Raw genomic sequence first — 22,758 nt, 5'->3', positions numbered from 1 at the left:
ATATGAAATTTCAGAGTCGAAAACGTGTGTTAACCATCATTTTGATGTCCCTTGAAGGCAGCACGAACATCAAGGTTACATGGATCACGTGATCGCTGAGCGCCGACGAGGAGCCTGGATTCGGCTAATACCGCGTTTCAGCTTTAAACAATTGCGGTGTGTAGTAGTAACGCACAAATTCACATCCACCCGTGGATATTTTTATAACTCGAACATATCTAAGTACTTATATTTTCATTTTATTTATTTTATGACGCTCTTGTGTGTGTTTTTAGTTACCAGGCTAACATATTAGCGTTGTCGGTTAAAAATGGCGGAGCTCGAGCGCGCTGCCGAGGGGCCGATAGAGAAGCTACCGTTTAAGGAGGATTATAACACCGACACATTAAAGAAAGAAGCCGGTAAGCCTTTCTTTTTTTTAAAGAAAAATGATAATCCTTTCACTTATTCACTTACTACAAATATAACATAATTCAATTCAATTAACTCACTTTGTGTCTTTCATTATAGACTGCAATGCGGTAGTGCCCTCTGTCGGTGAAGAAGCAGACTGCATGGAGGCGCAGCTTGCTTTCTGTTCATTTCCCACTGATCTGAAATTACTGCATAATAAATTACACCTCGTAGAAAAACAACTCCAATATCTACTCAGCAAAGTCGCCACGTATCAGAACCACCTCATCTACAGGTGCACTAAAAGAAAACTACGTGTCAACCCCGAAATCCCATGCTTATAAAATATTCCACATATCACATACATTCCTTTATCTGCAGTAAGTGCATGATTCTGTTTTGTGCAGCGGTGGATCCTGAGCTTATTCTGGAAATACTGTGTTAGGTAACTTTGGATGAGACGCCAGAAACGTTTATACACACTTATCCACACCTAAAAGCAATTCAGCGTAGACAGATCACATGTCGGCATGTTGAGAAGAAAACTGGAGAACCCAAAGGAAGCCCATGCACATATTTAAAACTTCATACAGACACTAACCCAAACTCAGAGGGTCAAATTTCATGGTTTTACTTGATGGTTCTTCAATTTGCTAAATTATTTTTGGCTTCCTGTAATAGTGTACGACATACAACCTTTGATGTTTACCCCATTGAGACATACCAGGGAATTGTTTTTGAAGAATGTTTTATTATTGTTAATGTAAATCAGTATTCAACTGAAAAGCATCACCTTTGAACGTTTTCTCTAGTGGAGATCATGCCCAGAATGAAGCTTTTGCTCGTGTGGTGCCAAAAGTCCTGGAGATATGTCAGCCCTATTTCGACTACATGGAGTCTGCTGCCCGTAACACGGTTTCTGGCCAATCACTGCCCATGCACATACGTATTCAGGTAAGATCGTGGTCAAAATGACTTACCAGAATGTTCTAGATCTGTTTTTATCTAAAGTAAAAAAACTGATAAATACACTGATCAGGCATAACATATAACATTATGACCAGTGAAGTGAATAACACTGATTATCTCTTCATCATGGCAGCTGTTAGTGAGTGGGAGATATTTATTAGGCATCAAGTGAACATCTTGTCCTCGAATTTGATGTGTTAGAAGCAGGAAAAATGGGCAAGCGTAAAGATTTTAGTTTGACCAAATTGTGACGGCTAGACGACTGGGTCAGAGCATCTACAAACCTGCAGCTCTTGTGGGATGTTCCTGGTCTGCAGTGGTCAGTATCTATTAAAAGTGGTCCAAGGAAGGAACAGTGGTGAACCAGCGACGGGGTTATGTATGGTTGAGGCTCATTGATGCACTTGGGGAGCGAAGGCTGGTCCGTGTGGTCCGATCCAACAGACGAGCTTCTGTAGCTCAAACTGCTGGTTAATTGCATTTTCTCTTAAAGTACACGAAGAGACCTATTACAGAGCATGGCCATTAAGAAATTATTTCGAGATTACAGAGGTTTTTCTTTTTTCCACACTGATTCCAGCTACTGTAAACTCTAGCAGCATTGTTTCAAGATGCTTAATTTGTTGAAAAATTCACCATCTCTCGTGTCATAACCCACAGTTGTTGCAGTTCTCCCAGCAACTGTGCATTCAGCTGGAACAGCTGGTCTTAACATACGCTTCATACGGGTACCTCTCTCTGGCCGAGACTGACCCACTGGGGTAGGACATCATTCCCTTCTGTTTGGTATCAGTATATGTTGCAATTATGCTGACAATGTAGATGAAGCTTGTTAAAAAAATGTGCTTCTTAAGATCTTAAGCTGCGTTCTTGTTTCTGCAGCTGATGCAAATGATACCAGCTGAAATTTTGTAGTAAAAGTTTGACTTTGCATGAAGAGGGTTTCCTATTTGTTTACTACTATATTTGTATGTTGTAAAAATGGTGTCGTTTCACCAGACTAAAGATTAACGTTAGTGATATATAGGCATAAAATATGCTTCTTTTATAATGAGTTTATCATGTTTTTTATATAGTTTTAATGAATATTTTTATTTTCTGTTTTTATTATGAATATTTATCTATGTGACTATATTAATCTATGTTTGCAGCATCTGACAACAAAAATAAACAAGGCTATACCTTTTATTGTGATTATTTCCTTTCTTTCTCTTCCTCACGTTCTCAAGACTGGGAAATTTTGGTTCTTATGATGGTCTCATCAAGTGAAGAAAAATCAATGTGGCTGCTCACAGCGATCAACTGTGATGCACTTTTTAATGAATCTTTCAGAAATTAAAGTGAATTTGCTTTGGATCCATCAACACAGGCAGATTTACTTGTTACATATACAATATTCACTATACAGTTCATTATTTAAATCAGGAAAAATATACATATTGCAATATATTCTCATCACAAAATAAATGACGTGATTACGAGTTCCCACTTCTGAAGCAAGTCGAATGCAGCTTGGCCTACTTTCCAAGCCAGAAACCAAAAGTCTAAAAACTAGGATATTAGAACTATCTTTAATCGTATTGTACTATTAAAAGTTTAATACAATTTTTCTAGCTTGCAGGCTGCTCCTTTAAATGCGTAGAAGGTCTCCGTATGCAGTCTGGAAATTGCTTGATAATCTACAGTTTTTTTTTTTTTTGTTTTTTGTTTTTTCCCCCTCTCTCAGTATCTCTCAATACTACATTGGCCAGTGTCAAGTGGAGAACATCAAGATGTCAATCTTCCGTTACTGTCAACCCACCCCTTTCCTGGCCTTAACCAGCAATGAGCTGTACAAACGCATGCGATGGAACGTGAAGCGAATGACAGGGACAGTAGGTGAAGTGGAAAAGAGTGAAAGGAGGACAGAAGGGATACAAGAGATGAAAATAGGACAGGAGGCAAATAGAGAGAAGGGGATGGAAGGCAACAATATAGAGTAGTGAGTAAAACAGAGAGAAATGATCAGTCATTTTTATTTTTTCTACATAACACACGAAGTAATGTTATGCAGAAGTATATTGTAAAGAAGTGTCTCAAAACATGCCGTAGTCCTATAATTTGTAGCAAAATTCTCTTCGATTCGAAAGAAATTAGACTGAAAGTTTTTATTCCTTTATAAAAAATGTAGCAAGTTCTTGAATATTCAAAGTAAAGAAAATTGTCTCGCAAGTACTGTGTTCCCAAACAGGACTGTAATAATGTGGTATAGTATATGCCTACAGAAAACACTTCACAAGTGGCTTGTTTTATTGTAGTTACTTCCTCTGCCATGTGGACATCCATTTAGTGGAAGGAGAGGCACTGAGAGAACAGACAGAAAGAAAGCCAGGGGAGAAAACCGTATTGAGGATGTGGTCTATCGGAAAGTGGGTACAGATCTATCCTGACCCAGACTCTGAAGACATCATTGACTGGTAACAGGCTCTCCACACAATAACCATCTCAGTATAAGAACAAGGGAATTCATGACTAATATCTGTTCACATACAATGGACCATTTGTGCATAGTTAATTCTTTGGGCATGTCCTCAAAGCAGCATTGTAATGCTGTTGAGAATTAGCGTGGTCAATTTTTAGGCTCAGTGTGCCAAGCTGTTCAGAATAGTTAAGATTGAAGTTTATTACATTTTAAATTGGCTTGTATAATTTACATGGTCTGTTTATATTTGAGAAGTTTACTGTAATTTACTGTGCATTTGAAATGACTGTGTTGTAGGGTGCTGTGCACAATTCCTCAGGGTCAGTACAAGCCACTGGTGTATCTGGGTGAGGAGGAGCCAACTTCCTGTATTGCCACAGACTGTCTGCTGAAGGTGCTGCTTTCTCAGACTGATCAAAGCATCACACAACCTTTAAGACAATGACACGGCAAGAAGTAGTCAGCCAGCCAGCCAGGCGTGAGAACAGCGTTTTTAAAAGTTCAGTAAGAATTCAGTTTCTTTTAATCATAGTTCTAATTAGTTTTAGAGATACTATCACATGCTTTTGATTCAGTCTTTTTCTGTGGCAGTGTTTTATAAATGTTACTCAACCCTTGAAGACAAAATAAATACAACAATCTTCCAATCAGCTTTATTTTATTTATTTTTTTCCTTCAGCATTGAAATGGACAAACGGTAAATTACAGTTTTATCAAATAAATTGAGCTGCCATGGTTTCATAACATCTACAAACCAAATACAAAAATACATTCCTCCATTTGAAAATAAATTACAAAAATATACACAAACTAGTACAGAACAATAATTATATTTCCACTTGTGCATAATGTGATCACAGTTTCTGTATTTCATTTGTAACTCTGATCCCTTTGTTTTTCTATTGATCCCTGATTGTTAATTACAGTGATTCCAGTATGTCTGGCATACACATTCCTTAAATGCTGGCATGAAGTTATGAAATGTGGCATTCCACACAGTGATTAAAGAAACAGTAGTACTGGTCTAAATATTACCTGGAGACTTAATTCCCTGATTGTAGTGTTCAGTGATTAATCTATAGGAATCTTGAATAAAAAAAATAAAACCTCAAGACTAAAGTATTAAAAGCAGACTTAAAAAACAAAAAAACCCAAAGTATATAATTTTCAAAATCTACTTTTTACAAGAATCTAAATTGTCACAAATCAGCATAATCAAGCAGGCAGTCTCAAAGGCTACCAATTTATCTGCACCCATAAATTTACCCAAATTCAAGGAGCATTCTATTTAACTTTGGGGACAATTATAGTTTTTGGACAAGACTAACCATATACTCAATATGCCTTGTTTATACAGTTTAACATAAATGACCACAAATGACACACGACACACAAAGACTTTTCACAGGACAGTGGCAGTACAACATGAAACGTTCTAGAACCGTTTATAGAATTTGACAAGCTCTTCGGTCACAGTGTAATATATTTGCAAAATTCATAGTCTGTCCTGGTTTTAGGAACATTATTGAGGCACAAACAGATTCAATATGGCTTAGGACTGTGTGGACTACCACAAAGAGTTTGTTGAAGCACTGCATCTGAACAGTTTGTGTATCAAATTATATTGATCAATAAATATCAATTTCATTCCAGAAATATTAGAAGCACCATTTTCTACCAAATTAAGCTGGTTGTGCCGATCCTTCATTTAAATTCAATAGAACATTTTGTGGAATTACTACCATTTTACTCATCCAAGTGTTGTGCCGTAAGATGGCACAATTTCCTGTAAACGATCCCCTTTATTAGAATCATTACACCCAATGTTTCATGTATTACTGATGCCTTTCAATCCTTCATACTGTGACTAGTTAACTGGTATGTTAAGACACAAGCCTCATGACTATTCCTTTACTTACTGCATCAGTTAATTGAAATAAATGAATATTGGCTAATCATAACACTTCAGAACTCATTGCCATATCATTTCATTCCAATTTAATTTTAGGCTTAATAGTGCCAGCTCACTTCCATGCAAGTCTTCAAGATGGATTACAATGGAGGCAAAAACTGCCTCCTACTCTGCTCTACCCATAAAAAGAATAAGCTATATGAGAGAAAGACAGCCAGACACTTGCAATAACAAAATGGCTGACATTTTCATGGCTGTCTGGCACAGGCAGGGAATTGTACAAAATAAATTAGGATAAACTGTTCAGACACAAAGCGGTCAAATCCTTCTTATACAGTAGCATTAGGTGGAGACAATGGGGAGAGTAAAATTACAGAATCACTGTGACGAAAACAGTTTTTGTAAAAAGGTTTTGTAAAAGTTCTGAAAATTAATTTTCAGAAATTGTTGCTTACAAAGCAAAAACTGAATCCAGTACATGTCATTATTACCCTTTACACCCAAAAGCTGCATTTGTTACTATTAGTCTGGCTTTTCTAGTAGGCCTTAATGATGAGTTTCTAGCTCCACTACTGTCCACTCCCCTTGTGGAGAACTGCCTGAAATCTCAGTTGAGAAGCTGCTAACAGAGGTAACTGTGGCAGAAGGTGGAGTAAGCGGGGGCAGGTTGGGCCACAGGCTTGTCTCTAGTGGGCTCAGTGTCCCAGCAGCTCCACCAGGGAGGAGCAAAAGTGGGCAGCATTTATCTCCATTTAGTAGTAAGGTCTGGCTAATCAGCTGCTGGACAATATCAGTTTTCTCATTCCAGTCAAGCTCCTGGGGAGAGCTGGATCCAGAAAGAGGAGGGCTGTCTAAAGCCCCAGAATGAGTTAGACCTTCATTGTACTTTATGGGATTTGGAGATGGTAATGTGCCCAGTGATTGTGGAGAATCTGGATGATCTGAACTGGATCCTACCTCTGGGATGGTTATGTGCACTTTGGGGGAGCATTCATGTTCTACTTTTACTTTCAGCACCAGTTCTCTGTCTTCCATTCTGTCTTCCTCTGCATCACTGGTCTCTAATGCCTCATAGATTGTGCACAACCCAGAAGGTGACAGGAGAACCGGAGTTAAATTCTTCTGGTGACTGTTTTGATGCTTAATTTGTTGCTGCTGTTCCAGCTCTTGTTGCCACTGCATGATCTGCTGTCTTTGCTTCAGCTCCTGCTGCTGCTTTTGAATCTGCAGATGAAGCAGATCCCTTCTTTGTTCCTCCAGCTCCTTCTCTTTCTCCTCCCTGTTCTGTTCAAGCTCTTCCTCCACTTGCTTTACCTCCTCCTTTTCCTCACCATTTTCTTCCTTCATTGGTCTCTCTGCCTTTCTGATTTGTTGTTCCCGCCTCTGTTCAATCTCGTCTAGCTGCTGCTGATGAAGTTCTAGCCGCCGGAGTTGAGCATTACACCCCACATCTGGCTTCCTTGGAGGAAGATCAGAAGGCAGTCGGGTCACAAGATCCACACGCAGTCCCGACTGATGCTTGGGTGGCCTTTTTTTGTGGACTCTGGGCACTTTTTCTTCCTGCTGAGCACAGAGGTCACTTCCTGTGAACATGGCAAATAGATGTTAGAAGAAGAAGAAAAAAAAAGAGGGATAAGATGGTAGAGTGCTATGTACACACAAGTAAAACAAAGCAGTAAATGAAAGATGGAAAAAATAGAGTTGGTAGTGGAGGACCACAGAAAGCAGGGCAGAGAAAGTTTATAGACAAAAAGTATTTAATATAAAAACATTCATCAGAATAAGAATACTTCATGAGATTTTGTGCAGTGAAAGCGGCCACGCCCTGTATATGCAGTAACCACCGACTATTGTGAAGAGTGAAAAGGCTTGTGTTAAAAAAAAAAAGAAAAAAAGAAAATATACAACCACTTCAACCAAAGCAACTGGATGAATACATGCAAGCACCATGCGTATCAAAGTAGCAATATGTGCAAATAAGAAGGAGCACACACACCACACACGAGCATGCCTCAAGCAACAATTACAGTGAACAAGATCACTGTACTAAGTGCAACATAATTCAGTTAAAGGGTGCACATCATTTAGCATATCAAAGTGGACAGACCAAGTGATTGTCTTTTGCAAGTCAGTGCATGTCCTCCATTAAAACAAACAAAAAGCTCATCTGACAGAATTGAACTTTGAATGGTGGTCAAAGCATAGCAATTGGTCAGCCCCAAGTGGTGGGTCAGATGAACAGCAGAAGAACCAAACCACATGGAGATGAAGGCATTTGAAAGGGTCAAACAGGGAAAGGACAACTAAGCACCTTGGTAAAGAATGAGATCCAGAAGCCTTGTAGATCTCGAGCTTGCTCCTTCCCTCTGGACGGTGGGATTCAAGAAGGAGCCAGGATAGATTGGGGGTGGGGGGTGAAGGCATAGAGGGGTACACTAAAATAGTGGAAGCAGACTGGAATAGGAGCCAACCCCAGTTTAACAAATGTAACAATTGTGTGTAAAAGGTGGTAAAGCTGCCATTAAAGGAAAACTGTTTACTAGATTAATATGTCCATGTATGTAGAAATTTAAACAATAGGCCATGCGTTTTTTAATTCTTGTTTTCTCATCATGACTTTATACTTGACATAATTGTTTCCTCATGTTTAGTACTAAATTTTTCTGTCTATTTGTAATAAGAGCATGTTCTAGAGGCAGCATCATGGATAATAACTATAAGCATTTGTGGCAGCAGCAAGCACAGCCCGCACCGGCATGTGCCCATGCATCCGTTGCCACAAACGTTTGTTATCTTTGCTGCTGCATCTAGAACATTCCTTTTTCTGTGTATTCGTCATAAGAGCGTGTTCTGTAGGCATCTTCGCAGCATCCTGATAAACAAAACCATTTGTGGCAGCCAATGTGGGCACCCGCTGCCACATATAGTTATGGTTATGAATATACAGAAAAATTAAGTACTGATCACGAGGAAACGAGAATAAAATTTATAATGCATGGCCTATTAGGACTTTTGTAGGAATTAACCCTCAACATAAATAAAACCATAATACTTGAATATAAATTTTAAGTATGTATGTAACAACAATTAAATTTGGGGTTGGAGGAAACTATTCAATCCAATGACCGGATTTTGGATTATGCTTGTTATGCATTAAACAATGGTCATTTTAATTCTGCATAAACCACATTGTTATCAGTTATCAATTATAATCACCTTTTAATTAAAAATAAAATACTGAAAAAAGTTGGTAGTGTTAAATGTCTATCCTTTATTTAAAGCTAGGACAGTAAATACTCAAAAAGGAAAAAAAAATATATAGTTCAAAACATGTGTATGGGTTAAGCAAACCCAATAGTGCAAAGAAGAAACAAGGCATGTGTGTGGAGGAGGGGGTACAGAAGTAAAAGTCAAGAAGAAAGGAGACTTACAAACTCAATGAGAAGAGTAAACAAAATACAAAAACAATTAATTAGTATTTGTATTTAAAATGCCATGATAATTACACACAAAAATTGTCCAAGCCCACAGTTCCTTCATGTTGAATTCATTTCATGTACGACAAACACCACAATTCATGCCAGTCAAAGGCAATACTTTAAAAAAAAGAGTGAAACAAAACAGTCTAATTGGAAATAGAAGTAGTTATTGCACATACAGGACTTTTAAGCCATATATTGGTAACTTACCATTAATAATGTTGGAGTGGCAATACCATTTTAAATGATCAACCTTTTTTTTTCTCTACCTTTTAAAATTCTCCAATTTTTGGCATTAAGACAAACCTGGGAAGACCCTGACAGACGGCAAAGAACACTGAAAGGTGCATTGGCAAAGTGTAGTCTATACATTACCTGTCAAGAAGCTATCAGTTTTTTCGCATATTGTGGAGTAATAGGGATGTGGTGCATCAAGATCCAAGTTTTGTTGGTGCTCTGTTGGTGAAGGGGAAGAGCTATCCAAGCCTGTCTGACTGGGGACAATGCAAGGCTCTGGCAACTCCTCAGTGACCTTCCCACAGAGCATGTACTGCTGCTCAGGGTTCATCTGGAACTCTCCTTCCTGTTCAAGGACATTAGCAACTGCAGGAGCATCAGCAGGTGGAAGGTTCAGCTCCTTAATAAGTGATAGGTCTTTGGCTTCATCCGGGAGCTGCTCTTCATTTTCGAGAGAGAAAATGCCTGGGCTTTTGATACAACTCTCTGTGGTAGACTGAGCATTAGAGTTAGAGGTTGTGCACTCAAAACCATAGGAGGCAGCCGAAGTGGCAGACTGAGGAGTATCACTTCCACCGCCTCCCTCCATCTCCACGCATGCCTCCTCACATTCCTCCACCAAGGCAGACATGCTGTGAACAGCTTGCTTACTGTCAAAGCATTCATTTCCGGTGGAACCAGTTTCAATAAGGTCGCTGATCTGCATGTCCCCTTCTGTATCACTGGCCTCTTCCCCTGTGGCAGAAGAGTGGGAGGATTGTGCAGAAGTAGTCACAGTTGACAGACCAACAAACATGTCATCTGCAGGCAAAGTCTCCAGTTCTTCCTCTTCATGTTCAGATCCTGCACACTCAGATTTACAGAGACCTAGATCCTGCATAATGTCTGGCAAAACTGGTAACGGCAGTTTTGGGTTCTCTAGTCCAGGGCTAATATTGTAGTTTTTTGGCTCCTCAGGTGTGCTTGCATCTCTGCTTGTATTGATTGATCTTTCGGGGCCCACTAGAGTGCTAGACCGAGAAATGTGTTGGGAATAGGATGTCAATCCTTGACTAAAGCCCATATCAATCTCTGCAGCATGCACTAAAGGCAGCTCAGATGAGCTTGGAACTGGATCTCTAAAGCCTGGAGACTCAGGAGAGGAAAGATCAGTATTGGCACTTTCAACATCCAAACAGGCTTGAGCAGCAGGTTGCTTTGGTGATTCAGAGTATGTTTGCCATGGGTTGGAAGAAGGATTGGAGACACAGGTAGAATCTGATTGTAGTGACTGCATCCACGCATCAGCAAATTGACTTTCTGCAGAAAGTGCAGCAGGAACAATAGATGAAGGTTGCATACGGTTCAGGTTGTCCAAGCGGTAGTCTTCTGCCAAGTCATCTTCATCTGCATTTCCATAACTCTCAAGACCACTCTCTGTGATGCCCTCACTTGCCATCTCTACATCATCGTCCTCATCCTCATTGTCATTGCACTGCCTGTGTGGGTCTTCAGTCATTTCTGATCCCACTTCCATATCGTCAACATGATCCTCATCGTCATCTTCATAATAGTCATCCTCTTCATTGACCGGAATATCAGGGAACTTCTCAAAGTCTGGAGATCCAGCTGATGCACCTTCACCATCAGCACCTTTTAGGCTAGCCTCACCTAGGTCATCCATACTTTCAGTACCCTCCAAAACACCAGGAGCACTAAGCTCTGAGGCCCCCTGCTGGCTGCAGCTTACATCCTCCGAGTCAAATTCTGAGGGCAGGCCTCCTGCTCGCCATACTGAACCAGTCAGACCTGCTGAACCAGGCCTGGACTCTTCAGTGGGCTGTGTACCACTCATGTCAGATACAGATACCTGCTGACTGCCCTCCCTCTCCTCATCCTCATCCTCTTCCAAAGTGCAAATGATTTGCTCTTGCTTCTCAACAACCTCCAAATCCTTAGGAGGCACTTGGGCAGTAAGTGGGACCTCACATGGAGAAGCAGTTACAGCATCTTGCTCATTCAGTTCTTGTGCCATTGGTGTTACAACCAAAATATTGTCATGAACGTTTTCAGGTTCAGGGACTAGGGTTGGCGGATTAGATGTTACAAATACTGGCACATTAGCTTCTGACTGAATGGTTAATGGTTCATCATCTATTGTTTGTTTGATAGAAACACACTCTACATTTGTAGGCTCTGGGGCAGGTACTTGTAATCCTTCTTCCTGACCTTCCACAAGTGCACTGGTCTGTTGATCATGCTGCGCTAGCTCTACTGAAGGTGCGTCCATCACAGACTCTACAGGTGCTATGGCTGCAGTTGTTACAGAGGCTGCAGTTGTTACAGAGGCTGCAGTTTCCAAAACTGCAGAGGGCTCCACAGGCTCAGATGATTGTTCTTTAGAAGGTTTTTCTGTGACAACTAATGGCAAAACAGACTGTGTTGGTTTGGCTGTTTGATGCTTTACAGAGCTACCATTTGCTCCCTGCTTTTGGTTATTGAAGTCTCTGGCCATTCTGCCTGCAGCAGGGCGTGAGGAAATATTTCGAGGACTTGGGGGGACCTTTCGTGTTGGTACTTGTTTTGCTTCATCCAATTTTGGTTGAGAGGGTTTCGGGCCTGCTGGTAATCGCTTTGCAGCAGGTTTGGGAGGTTCGGGTTTGGAAGCCTTTGTAGCCGTAAAGCGCGTAGTGGTGGTAGAGGCCATTGGTTTTCTGGATGCTGCACTGGTGGTTGTTTTCATATCTAGAATGCAAAAGAAGATTTAAATAGGTATCCACAAACTTTTGAAAGGGTAAAATGCCATGGGTAAATGCCTATAACCCGAAGACCACTCCTTTTTAAGAAGTGTAGTTTTCAAGCTGGGGAAAAGTTGCCCTACCTTTTTTAGCTGCTACAGAAGCAGAGACTTTTGAAGGCTGTGATGATGCAGAGTCAGCAGCAGAGGGAGTAGAGATGACGGTTTTTAATGCTGTTGGTTTACCAGCAGTGGTTGTTAGTCTAACTGGTGCAGTGGAAGTCATAGGGCGAGAAGCAGTTGCTACAGTGGGCCTAAACACAAAAATAATTCTGATTCCATCAAAATGTACTAACCGTGAATAGGAAAGCAGAAATGCTGCCATTAAGATAATGACATAAGCTGTCTACAAATTCGTTTAAATTACAAAAACTTAATTTCCATTGCAATAAAAATAGAAAAAAATGGGCAAAATGGATATTGCGCAGAGCTTCTAAATGTTTACAATGCGCAACATGCTTAAATGCTTAAACTCAAAGCCCCACATGCTTTGATCGTGCTCTCTCCCACAAACTAAGCTTTCACAATGGCCAATTGTTCAGCAATGAACACAAAAGATCTGGACCTACCCATTAGTTTATATCATGTAAATGCAAAGAGATGACCGACTGATTCAGAGGTTAAAAAGCAGAAATGGACAGGATGAGAACATAAGCAGGGAAATTAAAAATTATGTAGGGGGGGTTTTACAAGCATGACTAAAAATAAGTAAAATGTGTCATGGCAGCCAATAAATATAAGAAGACAACGCCGTATAGAGACTGCTATACATCAAAGCACAGTAACATTTAGGGAAATAGGGACAGAACATTTAGGGAAATAGGGACAGAACATTTAGGGAAATCTCCACTATCCATAAAACCTTTTGTTTTAAAACTGTTAATATCCAGTTTGTTTCTGTATGTGTAGAAAATATTTTACTATTGTAGAAGTCTTTTACTGCATTCTGTAAAACTGTCAGCTCCAGAGTGCTCTGAAGATGAAATTAACTTAATCAACTTTGTGTCCGTGCACAAGCTTCTATTGCTTGTGGTTGTGCTGGATTTACGCTGATGGGGTTTTTGATCGAATAAAGCGTTGCATTAGGGAGGAAGTACACGTTTTTGTCAGCGTTTGTACAGTGATTTTGTCACCAGTTCTGTTGACAAAATTACAGAATAAATTAAAGGTTTGTGTGAAGGAAAGAATAGGTTGACCGATTAATCGGTTTTGCTAAATAATCGCCACCCGTAGTTAAATGCGGGAACTATCTGTAAAAATTCATACCGATTTTCTAGCTTCTGGTCCAAGAGCAGCCTCTAGAGGTGAATCACTGACACCATCGTTTTTTATTTAATTTTTTAAAACACACATACGAGACTGTGTGCTGCACTGAGAGTGCTATTTGATTTATTAATTACATAATTATATTTAGTAATGAATATATTCATGTTTTTTATTTTGTTATAAAGGACAGTATAATTTGACATTGTGGTTTTTTTATCCAGTATCCATTTAAAAAATTTTTATGAAACTGATTAATGGTTGATTATCAGGTATCAACAAGTACGATCCAACATTGCTATCTGTAAAATCCACAGTAAACCTCTAAAGGAAACTTCAGCACACTAAAACTGGCAGCAAAACAGAAGGGGCTGGATTGTACCCCCCAATTAAAGTACAAATGCAACAAACACTCCTACATCATTGGGCTTACCTCGTTGTCTTTGGTATGGGGGCAGCTTTAGAGGGAGCTGAAACACTGGCTTTGGCAGTAGGTGCATGAGTAGGCCTTGGTGCTGCAGGAGAGACCGATAGATAGGTTGAGCAACACTGTTTGGAAATAAGAGATTTGCGAAGTATTTCTTTTGAGCTGTACCTGTGGTCTTGGGTTTGAATGAAGCATTGCTGACTCCTGCACCTGGCATTTTGCCCAATGTCAAGGAGGTTGTTCCTGCTGCCGTTTTCCTTACCCCGCTGCTTGTGGAGGGCACTGGCCTGGAAGACCCAACAGCTTTTCTTTCAGCTGCCTTCATCTGCATTCTTGGAGCTACAGTTGTTGCAGTGGGCACTTTCTTGACTTGAGCAGATGTTCCACCAGAGGTACTTTTCATCTCTGTGGCCGTACTCACAGGTTTCTTACTTGCACCAATTGACGCAGTCTTCATAACACCATTGGCCACTCGGCTTTGAGCTGTAGTGGAGCGAGATGTGGGACCTGTTGTAGTGGTTGCTTTAGTGCCCAACTTGGTCTTTACTGGTGCTTTAGTCTTGTCCTTAGGCTTTAAAAACTTTTCATTTACCTCTTTATCAAGAGGCGGCAACACTGCATGTGCTCCTTCCTGCATGCCTTCATTTTGAGGCTTCTCAGGCTGTGGAGACGATGGACTCGAGTCTTGATGTTCCTGCTCCTCATTGACAGCAGCTCCAGGAACAGGCTCAACTGCATCATCCGCTGGCTCAGCCGGAGTTGTAGCTACTTCATCTGGTTTCATCTCAACTGCTGCCTGGTAATTTGTGCCTGGTAATACTGTGCTGTACACGCCTTAATCCAGTATCAGGTGTTAGGATGTCAACTTTACCTTCAAATAAATAGAATGAAAAGAAAATTAACCATTAACGTTCAAGAAAACAATTTTTCTCGGACAAAAATATTCATTAATACGAATGATTTAGTTACAAAATGTATTAACTCTCAAACTAACATTCAAAAATCCAAGTATCTTAAACTTCAGTAAGACTCCCGTTTTAAACACTCAGTACTGCCTCATTTGATTCACCAGTTCTTTAAAAATAGTTCTGCACTCACTATAAATTCCATTTGCCTGATTTATAATTACATACATAATATTACTGAGTGAGTCACTTAGTTAAGTTTCGACACCATGTTAGCATCGGGGCTATATACATGGCAGACAAAAGTCATCAAATCCCAAAAAAAGTTAATTACTATTGAAAACATTTCATCTAAAACATGAGACGAAAAAAAAAATTGTATGAAAAATCCCTTGTGAACATGTTTCTGAATAAAAGCGTTTCCTAGCAGTATAATAATGACAATCCAACAAGATGTGTTTAATAGTCAGAGGATCTTGACATGAGACATAAGGGAGGAGCTTCACCCATCAGTAGAAACACATGTACTTAACACAAGTGTGTGCAGTGGGTTTAATTTTGTTGAGTGGCCACATATTTTGTGGTTCTGTTGCACAACCACACAGTTTTACTGAAGTTTGAAAATCGTTAGCCACTTTAAGAATGCTGAGTCATGCTGGTCACTAAGAAAATTGTTAGTGCTTTAGAGAAATGTACATGGTATTCAACAAAAGATAGTGGAGATTGTGGAGGCTTTACTCAGACTTCTGTATTCCTTAATCTGTTTAGTTTCTTTTGGCATATTATTACTGTAACCATATCCTGTTTTGTGAATTACAAGTGAGGTCAAAGCAAAATGTGCAAAAAACTTAAAATGGAAGCAGAAACCCTTTGAGAAAGAGAAAGAGGGAAAAAAAAAAAAAAGCTTTGAACCCACTGACCTCTCTATTCTTCTGCTGCCCTTTAAATCAGGGCTTTTTTCTTTCTCTAAACCTCTACTCCCCACTGCCCAATTTTCTTCCACCCCCCCCAGTCACCCTTATACGAGAGCTGTTCCCTGCTACCAGATGGCCTGGCCAACAGAGCTTTTGTCTAGGTTCAGAAACTGGCTTGACCTGCCACTAAGAGGGTGAATAAAACGTGTGGGTGTGTGCTAGGCAAGGTGCGGGATCTAATACAAACAAGACCGAAGCGGTGAAATTCAACTCGTTCTCTGTATTGCAGGACAGAGAGGAAAGACAAATGGAGCATATGAATTAGTGACAAACTAAATGGTTATCGTGTGCAGTACTGATGCAGCCATTTGTACAATGTGTAACGCATGAAGGAGAGAAGTTTAATTCTATAAAGAATGGTAAATAAATACAGGCACTTCTTTAGAGCACCATGAGCAGCAACTTCATGCTTCAGATGTCCTTCAATGTTTAAGCCTCAATCAAATGTGTTTTATACCAAAATATGCATATATACATATTTATGCAATGCTCTAAAGACAGATAGCAACTATACCAATAAAAACTGTTGTTCAGGATGTAACATTTGTAAAAGAAAGCATATTCCTTGCTTTATAAGTAGAGAACAGGACATCAGATTTAAAAATTAGTAGACTGTAAAGTAGTAGCAATTTATTATTCTTTTTTTACAATTCCTTCCTAATAAAGTTCTGTAGTCCTACACCCATTTTGAGATGGACTTTCTAAGTCAGAAGTCAGCAGGTTTTATTTATTTATTTATTCTTCATAATCCCACCCCATTTTTATCCGGTAATTTTACCCATTTTCACCCACACAGTCTGGTGTGTGCGAGATTTAGTCTGACCTGATAAATTTGCAGTCTTTGACTTGAGCGGGACAAGAAATATTTCCTCTGTTATGCTCTTTTAAGCACCTCTGTAAAAATATATCTTGGAGGTGGGAGTTAGCCCAGTCAGAAAACCCATTTAATCGCCATTCTCTCCCTTTCACAGAAGATATAAACTCAAAATACTGTCTAGACCAGGATACAAGAACAAGCCCCATTCCTCCCATATATTCATTATTCTGGTCTGCATATTCCATGTCGGCTGGCGTTCTGCCTCTCTGTTTATTAGAGCATAGCCATTAAATATGACCCATTTAATGAGCACGGAGGAAACGTTTAAAGCTAAAGCATGGAACAGGGAATGGCGTATTTACAAAAAGCTTACCGTGTGTGTGTGATGGCAGGCTTTTGTTGAAGCAGTAGAGGGAGTTTATTAAAAAGCGTGTAAGCAAAGGGTGGGGTTACATTAGCTAGACAACCACAAGCACATTTGGGTGCTCAGTCATGAGATGCTTTTTGCACGATTTATAGAATGTTGGAAAAGCTCACAAATCTCCAGTTCAACAGCTCTTCCAAGCCGAGCTCGTGTGTGTGTGTACTGTGTTCCTGTGCAGCTGCAAGCTGGCCACATCCTGCATTCTTGACACCAGAGCCAGCATGATGACCAAATCCATCTTTCCCCTTCATTTCAAAACATCTCTTCTAGCTAAAGCAGTTTTTTTTCTGGCCGTCATCTTGCAAAATGAGAGGTTTTAGCGGTTAGATCATAAAAGCATCCACAACAGCATACTTCTGTATTTGACAAACTAAACAAGTGCCACTTCTGCCATACAAACACAGGCAACAAAAGGGTCATCTGTGAGAAGAGTTCATGAATCCACAGTGCACATAATCTAACCTTAAAAGGCTGCACTTTCACCATGCCAATAGTGCTCACAAAGCTGCAAACTCTTGCTGAAATATTGTTTCTCCTTCATAGCTTTCATACTTTTCATCCTTCTCTCTCCCACCATACTACTATACTACGTCAATGTCCCAGCTACCAGTGAGGGCGCTGGCGGATTGCCAATTTGTAACCCCTCTTACTGGGGCCCTGAAGTGCATCAGCATGAGAAGCAGATTTGAGACACTTTGTGGCCCTTTCAGTGACGCTACACTGACTTGATTGCCGTTTATAGTACAGAACCGATGTTGGTTTTCTTCCTAGTGTGATGGTAATGTGATGTTAATAAGATGTATAAAACATGGGTGTAGAATGTCAGTGGAAGATCTTATTTTAAAGTGATATTCATGAAGGATTGTGCTTAGATTAATGAAATTCTGAACTGTTTAGATATTATGGTGGATTTCTAAACACAGGATAAAATAAAAGGCGTCTAAGACAATTTGTTCTGATTCAGCCTTGTTTCTCCCTCATCTGCTACAATCTTCCATCAATACCTTTTCCTGCGATAATGCTCACACAACTTCTAATCCCACCATCAATTTCCTCATTCTTTTGTGACCTATAGAAGCTTATTAGCGCAACCTATAAAACCGGTTTAATCCACAGAGAAAAGGTCCATCCATCAGCAGGAAGACCACACCCTCAATACCCCCACCCCCATTACCAAGCCTTAACCACAGTAATGTCTCTTTTTGTGTTGGGGGTTTATTCAAAACCATGCTTCTGGTGTCCATTAAATGTATGAGCAGAAACCTGAGAGGGTTAACTGATCATGATGGTAGAGATAACCAGGAAATGGCCTGCAGTAGCAAACCGTATCATCTAGCTGCTATAGTATTGGCCATACAAATGTGATAAAATTCCACATTGCATAGCTCAATATCAGGTGTTTGCTTTCCCAGTGTTAAACAAGAAAGTGCCAAATTAGCAGTGGGGACAAGACAGAAGCATTTGGTAAGCCACTAAAACAGAGAGACAATGTCAGGTGGCAGGCACAGGCCTTTTACCCGCAAGCACACAGGACATAAACGAAACTACGTTCTTACTTTGGTAGAAAGGTTTTAAAAAACAAGAGTGGTATCAATGGTGAACGGTTGCCTGATGGGTTGAGTAACTTGGCATGATGCAGTAGGGATTTAGCGACCGGCAGTTAGTAATGGATAGGAGTCATGCCTAAATGGATTATATAGAGACCAGTTGCTTATAAGCCAAACACTATACTTGAAGCAGGATGTGAGTCAGGCAGTTGCTAAGCTGTTGTTGACAACTATTGAACCCATTTCAAAGCGGTGTAATGGTAAAGCACAATATTCATTACTGACCTGGAAATGGTCCAGTGCCAACATTAAACTCTTGATCCCTTTGCAAAGTTGCTGGCAGTAAAAAAGCAACTTTGAGAGCACTCAAATACTTAATAACCATTTGGCCTTAAGCTCTAACGATTTGAGAGACTAATCCTACAAACTACACAATCACAAAAAAAGTATTCGTACCATCATCACTGGTGTAGCATTTCCACTTTACTAGTCTGCCTAGTGACAATTTTGGAAACAATGTTAAGTTATGCTGAAAGCCCTCACAGAAATAGGTGTCTAAAATAACTTGACACAGCTGAGCTATTACACCAATTGACAAGCCTACAATTTGGCATGCAAGAGAGTGGACAAAGGCATAGCTTCACTAAACACTTGAGCGTTTTGTAAACAAACATGTACAAGCACCATCCATCTTTATACAAAAGAGCGACATGGTAGATGACTAAATACAGAATGGTCCTACAGGCTCCAATCTTCCTCTCCTGCAGATATTAGTGTTTAGTTAAATTAGGTGTGTTGGAGCAGGAAACAATCAGCTAATTAACAGGCTTTTGTGGGCTGAAATGGTAAACTTTACTATAATGCACAGGACATAGGGTTTCTTCAGGACTCACTGTCCAATGGCAAATTTGTTAGATTTCAATTCACTGGCTGTAAACAGCTTGTCAGAAAGCTCAGTGTTTGGTTTGAAGGTTGGACCTAGAAGGTTTACAAAAAAGCTTTTTGATGCTGCATATGACATGGGTGGAGCATCTGAAGCTGAAACCAAAACACCAAACTACCAGAATGGTTTAATCTAGCTATCAAAAACCTCAGGAAATTTTTCTAGAGACTTGTAAAGCTGTTTCATTCCAATAGATACAACCAGGTTCATGTGTTTCACTACTGAAAAATAGGAATAGGAAATGCAACTACTGGCTTGTTTGTTAGAAACCCAATGTGTGTCATGATGCAAAAAAAATTATGTACAAATGTCACACCATGGGATTAACTTTCACAAGGTCTGATTAACTGCAATTACACTCTGCATATGTGAACAAGATCCATGGCAACACTTATTTAATCATGTTGCAAATCTTGTCTTTTGGAAAATCACATACATACAGATAGAAGGATAAGGATCGAAGTCGAGAACTGTAACATGGCCATGCAACGCAAAACTGTCAACCCATAAACTACAATACAGACAGGAGTTCACACAAGCAGCCCAAAGCAGTTGTCACCTTGAAATGACCCAATTGTAAACAGGATGGCTTGCAAATGAGCCCAGAAGTCAGACCAGAAGCACTGCAGCTGCCACTGGCCAACAGGGTTAAAAAAAAAATCCCCATTCCTTAAGTGCAAAACTCACACCTTCCATTCAAAGCAAACTCGGATCCTGAACTTGTAGAGACACCATTTTGGGGGTGTAGAAACCCATACTGAGATGCAATCCCATTTCATAAATCAGGAAGGCAAACATGGATTAGGTGACCACCCCGATGTGTAAAAAGCAGACTTTAATTGGACGTTTACAAAATCAATGATGGTGTATTACAGTTTATCGATTTGATGTGCCAGTTAGTAAGTGTACGGTAAATGATACGGGATCAGATGACATTTTATCCGGATTCAATCTAAATTCAGTAGCTCATATGCTTACAGGCACAAACTCGCTTGATCTTACAAAGACAACCAACGCTCACACCACACCAACCAGTCCATGTCTACAACCTCCTATAAAAATAACATTAATTATCGCATGCACGTGTGAACAATCCAGCATCTAGTAATTCCTAAACCAGAAAATCCCAGACTGTGTACCATCATTAGTGCATGACCAAGCCCGAATCAGTCGATAGCTACATTTTAAAAAACATGTTACCATAAGGCCAGGGTTTCAGTAATGGCGCTTTGGGTTAGTAATAAGGAAATGAAAGCCACCAAATTTGCAAGACAGCCATTAGATTCACAGTTTGCAGCGCGCGGCGTGACCAGTGCATGTGAACTACATTCACCAGGGTTTATTTCTGAGAAAGAAAAGACGCGTGTAGCCAAACGGATTAAAAAGCCAATGCATGCACGCGCGCACACACACGAGGAAAGATAAACAAAAACAGCTCCGTTTGGGCATCTCTACCCAAGATGAGAATAATAATAATAATAATAATAATAATAATAATAATAATAATGAAAGCCGCATTCGCACTCTACCGTCAATTAAATTGGTTTGGTCGAGACACGCAAGCCGGAGATCCACAGCGGCGTGTTTAAAGGAGACAACGTGATGCGTGAAGGGGTTTATTGCACTCACCCGTAGGCCGCCTCTCGCCTCTCACGTCAAACCGAGCGCACGCGGGGAGGTAAAGAAAGCGCGAAATTGTAGCGCGCGCTCTACCGCCGTTAGATCAGAAGATGCAGTATAGACTATAATCATGCACAGTCCCAGGAGCGTTAAGACTGGAGCAAGCAATGCTTCAGCCCCGTGGTGTTTCCGAGACTAAACCCACGCACAAATCCCCGATTTCCCCCGACCTGCCCCGGTGTCTACATTTATAAACTAGCGCCCCTCCCTGGCTCGCCTTTGCTTATGCAAATTAGCCGCGTCGGGTAGCCACGCCCACTCCATCATGACCCATCTTGAACCGTCTCTTCAGTCTGGTTCTGGTTCTGGTTCACGACGCGGTGCTGGAGATCTTTAATCACTTACCCGTTTTGTGATTAATCCCGTCGAGTAAAACCTGACCCGGTGTTGGTACTTCACCCAAACTAGAGCTGTTTAGGCGTTTAGATCATGAGCACAGAGCTGTCTTTTGTTCCTCAAGCTTGCAGCTGTCACTATTACAGAGGGACATATCGAATGAATGCAAGGTTTACCATGAACCTTTTGTTCAGAATGGAGGAAAAGGATGGGCCATGGATTCAAGCATTCAAGGAACAAGGCCTCCAAACAAACTGCAAGTCATGGCAGCTGAGCTGAAGCATTACATATCAGATGATCAGTGATCATGAAGCACATCATTAAAGCAAGCAGCAGGTTATAGGAATCCACAAAAGGTAATCAATCATGCAAATAAATGTAACAAACAAAAGATCCTAGGTAAATGTCTGAAAGACACCATGGAAGAATGTTGCTATGAACAATAACAGAAAATCAGCCCTTATTATATTTTCTGGCCATATGTCCATGTCTCTGTGTGTAATGTGCAGAAGCGTACATGAACCCTACTTAAGGACTGCTCATGTTACACGTTCCTAAAGAACACATGCAAGTTAATTCTTTTTATTTTTCACTATCGCTGTTGGAGATGGATTCTGAAGAATCGTCCAGGCCATTTCTTACACCTTAATGCATTAAAGTGCAAGTCAATATCTATTAGTGGGGCGTATTCCTAACAGGAATCAAGAATTGCAGTCTAATGTAGCATTTGATAAGCCTTTTAGACTTCTCCTGCATATATCTGCTCCTCAGATACAGGGAAGCTGGAGTTCACACACAGGTGGTATGAAGAAGCAGCTGCCATTCTATTCATCTAGGCTTAATGTGTTATATGTAGCACATTTATTGTTAGTATTCTGACCGAATATCAAGCAAAAGTTATACGTACAAACAAATCAGGTGTCATGCAAGTGTGCAACTGTGGTACACAACTTGATGATACCACGTGTCTAAAATCATGGATTGCATTTGAAAACGTACAAATTACAACAAGGATTTAATGATGGATTTATATGAACATTACATACGATAAGTATACTTTTTGCTCATATCACAAAAGAAAAACAAGTCAGGATAAGTCAGTATAAAAACTTGTGTATATTGATGAGCAATTTGCAGACTAAGATTGCAAACTTTAAAAAAAAAAAAAAAAAAATTTTAATTACTATTTTTACTTTGACAGCAAATTTGGCAAAA

The 22,758-nt window shown here is 40.1% G+C and overlaps 2 protein-coding genes across 4 annotated transcripts; one reads left to right on the top strand and one right to left on the bottom strand.

Moving 5' to 3' along the window:
• Positions 1-57: 57 nt before the first annotated feature.
• c24h19orf67 (chromosome 24 C19orf67 homolog) lies at positions 58-4,929 on the top strand. 3 transcript variants are annotated; one of them, XM_046837685.1, is made up of 8 exons: positions 58-156; positions 276-401; positions 511-688; positions 1,206-1,347; positions 2,023-2,123; positions 3,089-3,343; positions 3,660-3,818; positions 4,143-4,929. In XM_046837685.1, exons 2-8 carry the CDS (start codon positions 311-313, stop codon positions 4,213-4,215), a joined length of 999 nt encoding a protein of 332 aa, XP_046693641.1. In that variant the 5' UTR covers positions 58-156; positions 276-310; the 3' UTR covers positions 4,216-4,929. The 3 variants fall into 3 exon arrangements, with proteins under 3 accessions (XP_046693641.1, XP_046693640.1, XP_046693642.1); XM_046837684.1 differs by having other exon boundaries at positions 4,121-4,929; XM_046837686.1 differs by lacking the exon at positions 3,089-3,343 and having other exon boundaries at positions 4,121-4,929.
• On the bottom strand, positions 4,465-21,366 carry si:ch211-214c7.4. Its single transcript, XM_046837680.1, has 6 exons — positions 21,157-21,366; positions 14,086-14,788; positions 13,924-14,005; positions 12,312-12,481; positions 9,590-12,175; positions 4,465-7,318 (listed from the first exon to the last, which is right to left on the bottom strand). The coding sequence occupies exons 2-6, from the start codon at positions 14,699-14,701 to the stop codon at positions 6,282-6,284; spliced, it is 4,491 nt and encodes a 1,496-aa protein (XP_046693636.1). The 5' UTR covers positions 14,702-14,788; positions 21,157-21,366; the 3' UTR covers positions 4,465-6,281.
• Positions 21,367-22,758: the final 1,392 nt, after the last annotated feature.

Source organism: Silurus meridionalis, chromosome 24 (assembly GCF_014805685.1).
Source record: "Silurus meridionalis isolate SWU-2019-XX chromosome 24, ASM1480568v1, whole genome shotgun sequence".
NCBI lineage: Eukaryota > Metazoa > Chordata > Actinopteri > Siluriformes > Siluridae > Silurus > Silurus meridionalis.
The sequence above is the reverse complement of the archived record's forward strand: the minus strand, read 5'-3'. Positions and strand labels throughout refer to the sequence as shown.

Excerpts from the sequence above, each read along its gene's own strand:
- c24h19orf67 (XM_046837684.1), top strand. The coding sequence starts at position 311 with ATGGCGGAGCTCGAGCGCGCTGCCGAGGGGCCGATAGAGAAGCTACCG. Across the intron at positions 402-510 it reads CACATTAAAGAAAGAAGCCG|ACTGCAATGCGGTAGTGCCC; the intron begins GTAAGCCTTTCT and ends CTTTCATTATAG. Across the intron at positions 689-1,205 it reads CAGAACCACCTCATCTACAG|TGGAGATCATGCCCAGAATG; the intron begins GTGCACTAAAAG and ends CGTTTTCTCTAG.
- si:ch211-214c7.4 (XM_046837680.1), bottom strand. The coding sequence starts at position 14,701 with ATGAAACCAGATGAAGTAGCTACAACTCCGGCTGAGCCAGCGGATGAT. Across the intron at positions 14,006-14,085 it reads ATTCAAACCCAAGACCACAG|CACCAAGGCCTACTCATGCA; the intron begins GTACAGCTCAAA and ends TCTCTCCTGCAG. Across the intron at positions 12,176-12,311 it reads TTCTGTAGCAGCTAAAAAAG|ATATGAAAACAACCACCAGT; the intron begins GTAGGGCAACTT and ends TTTGCATTCTAG.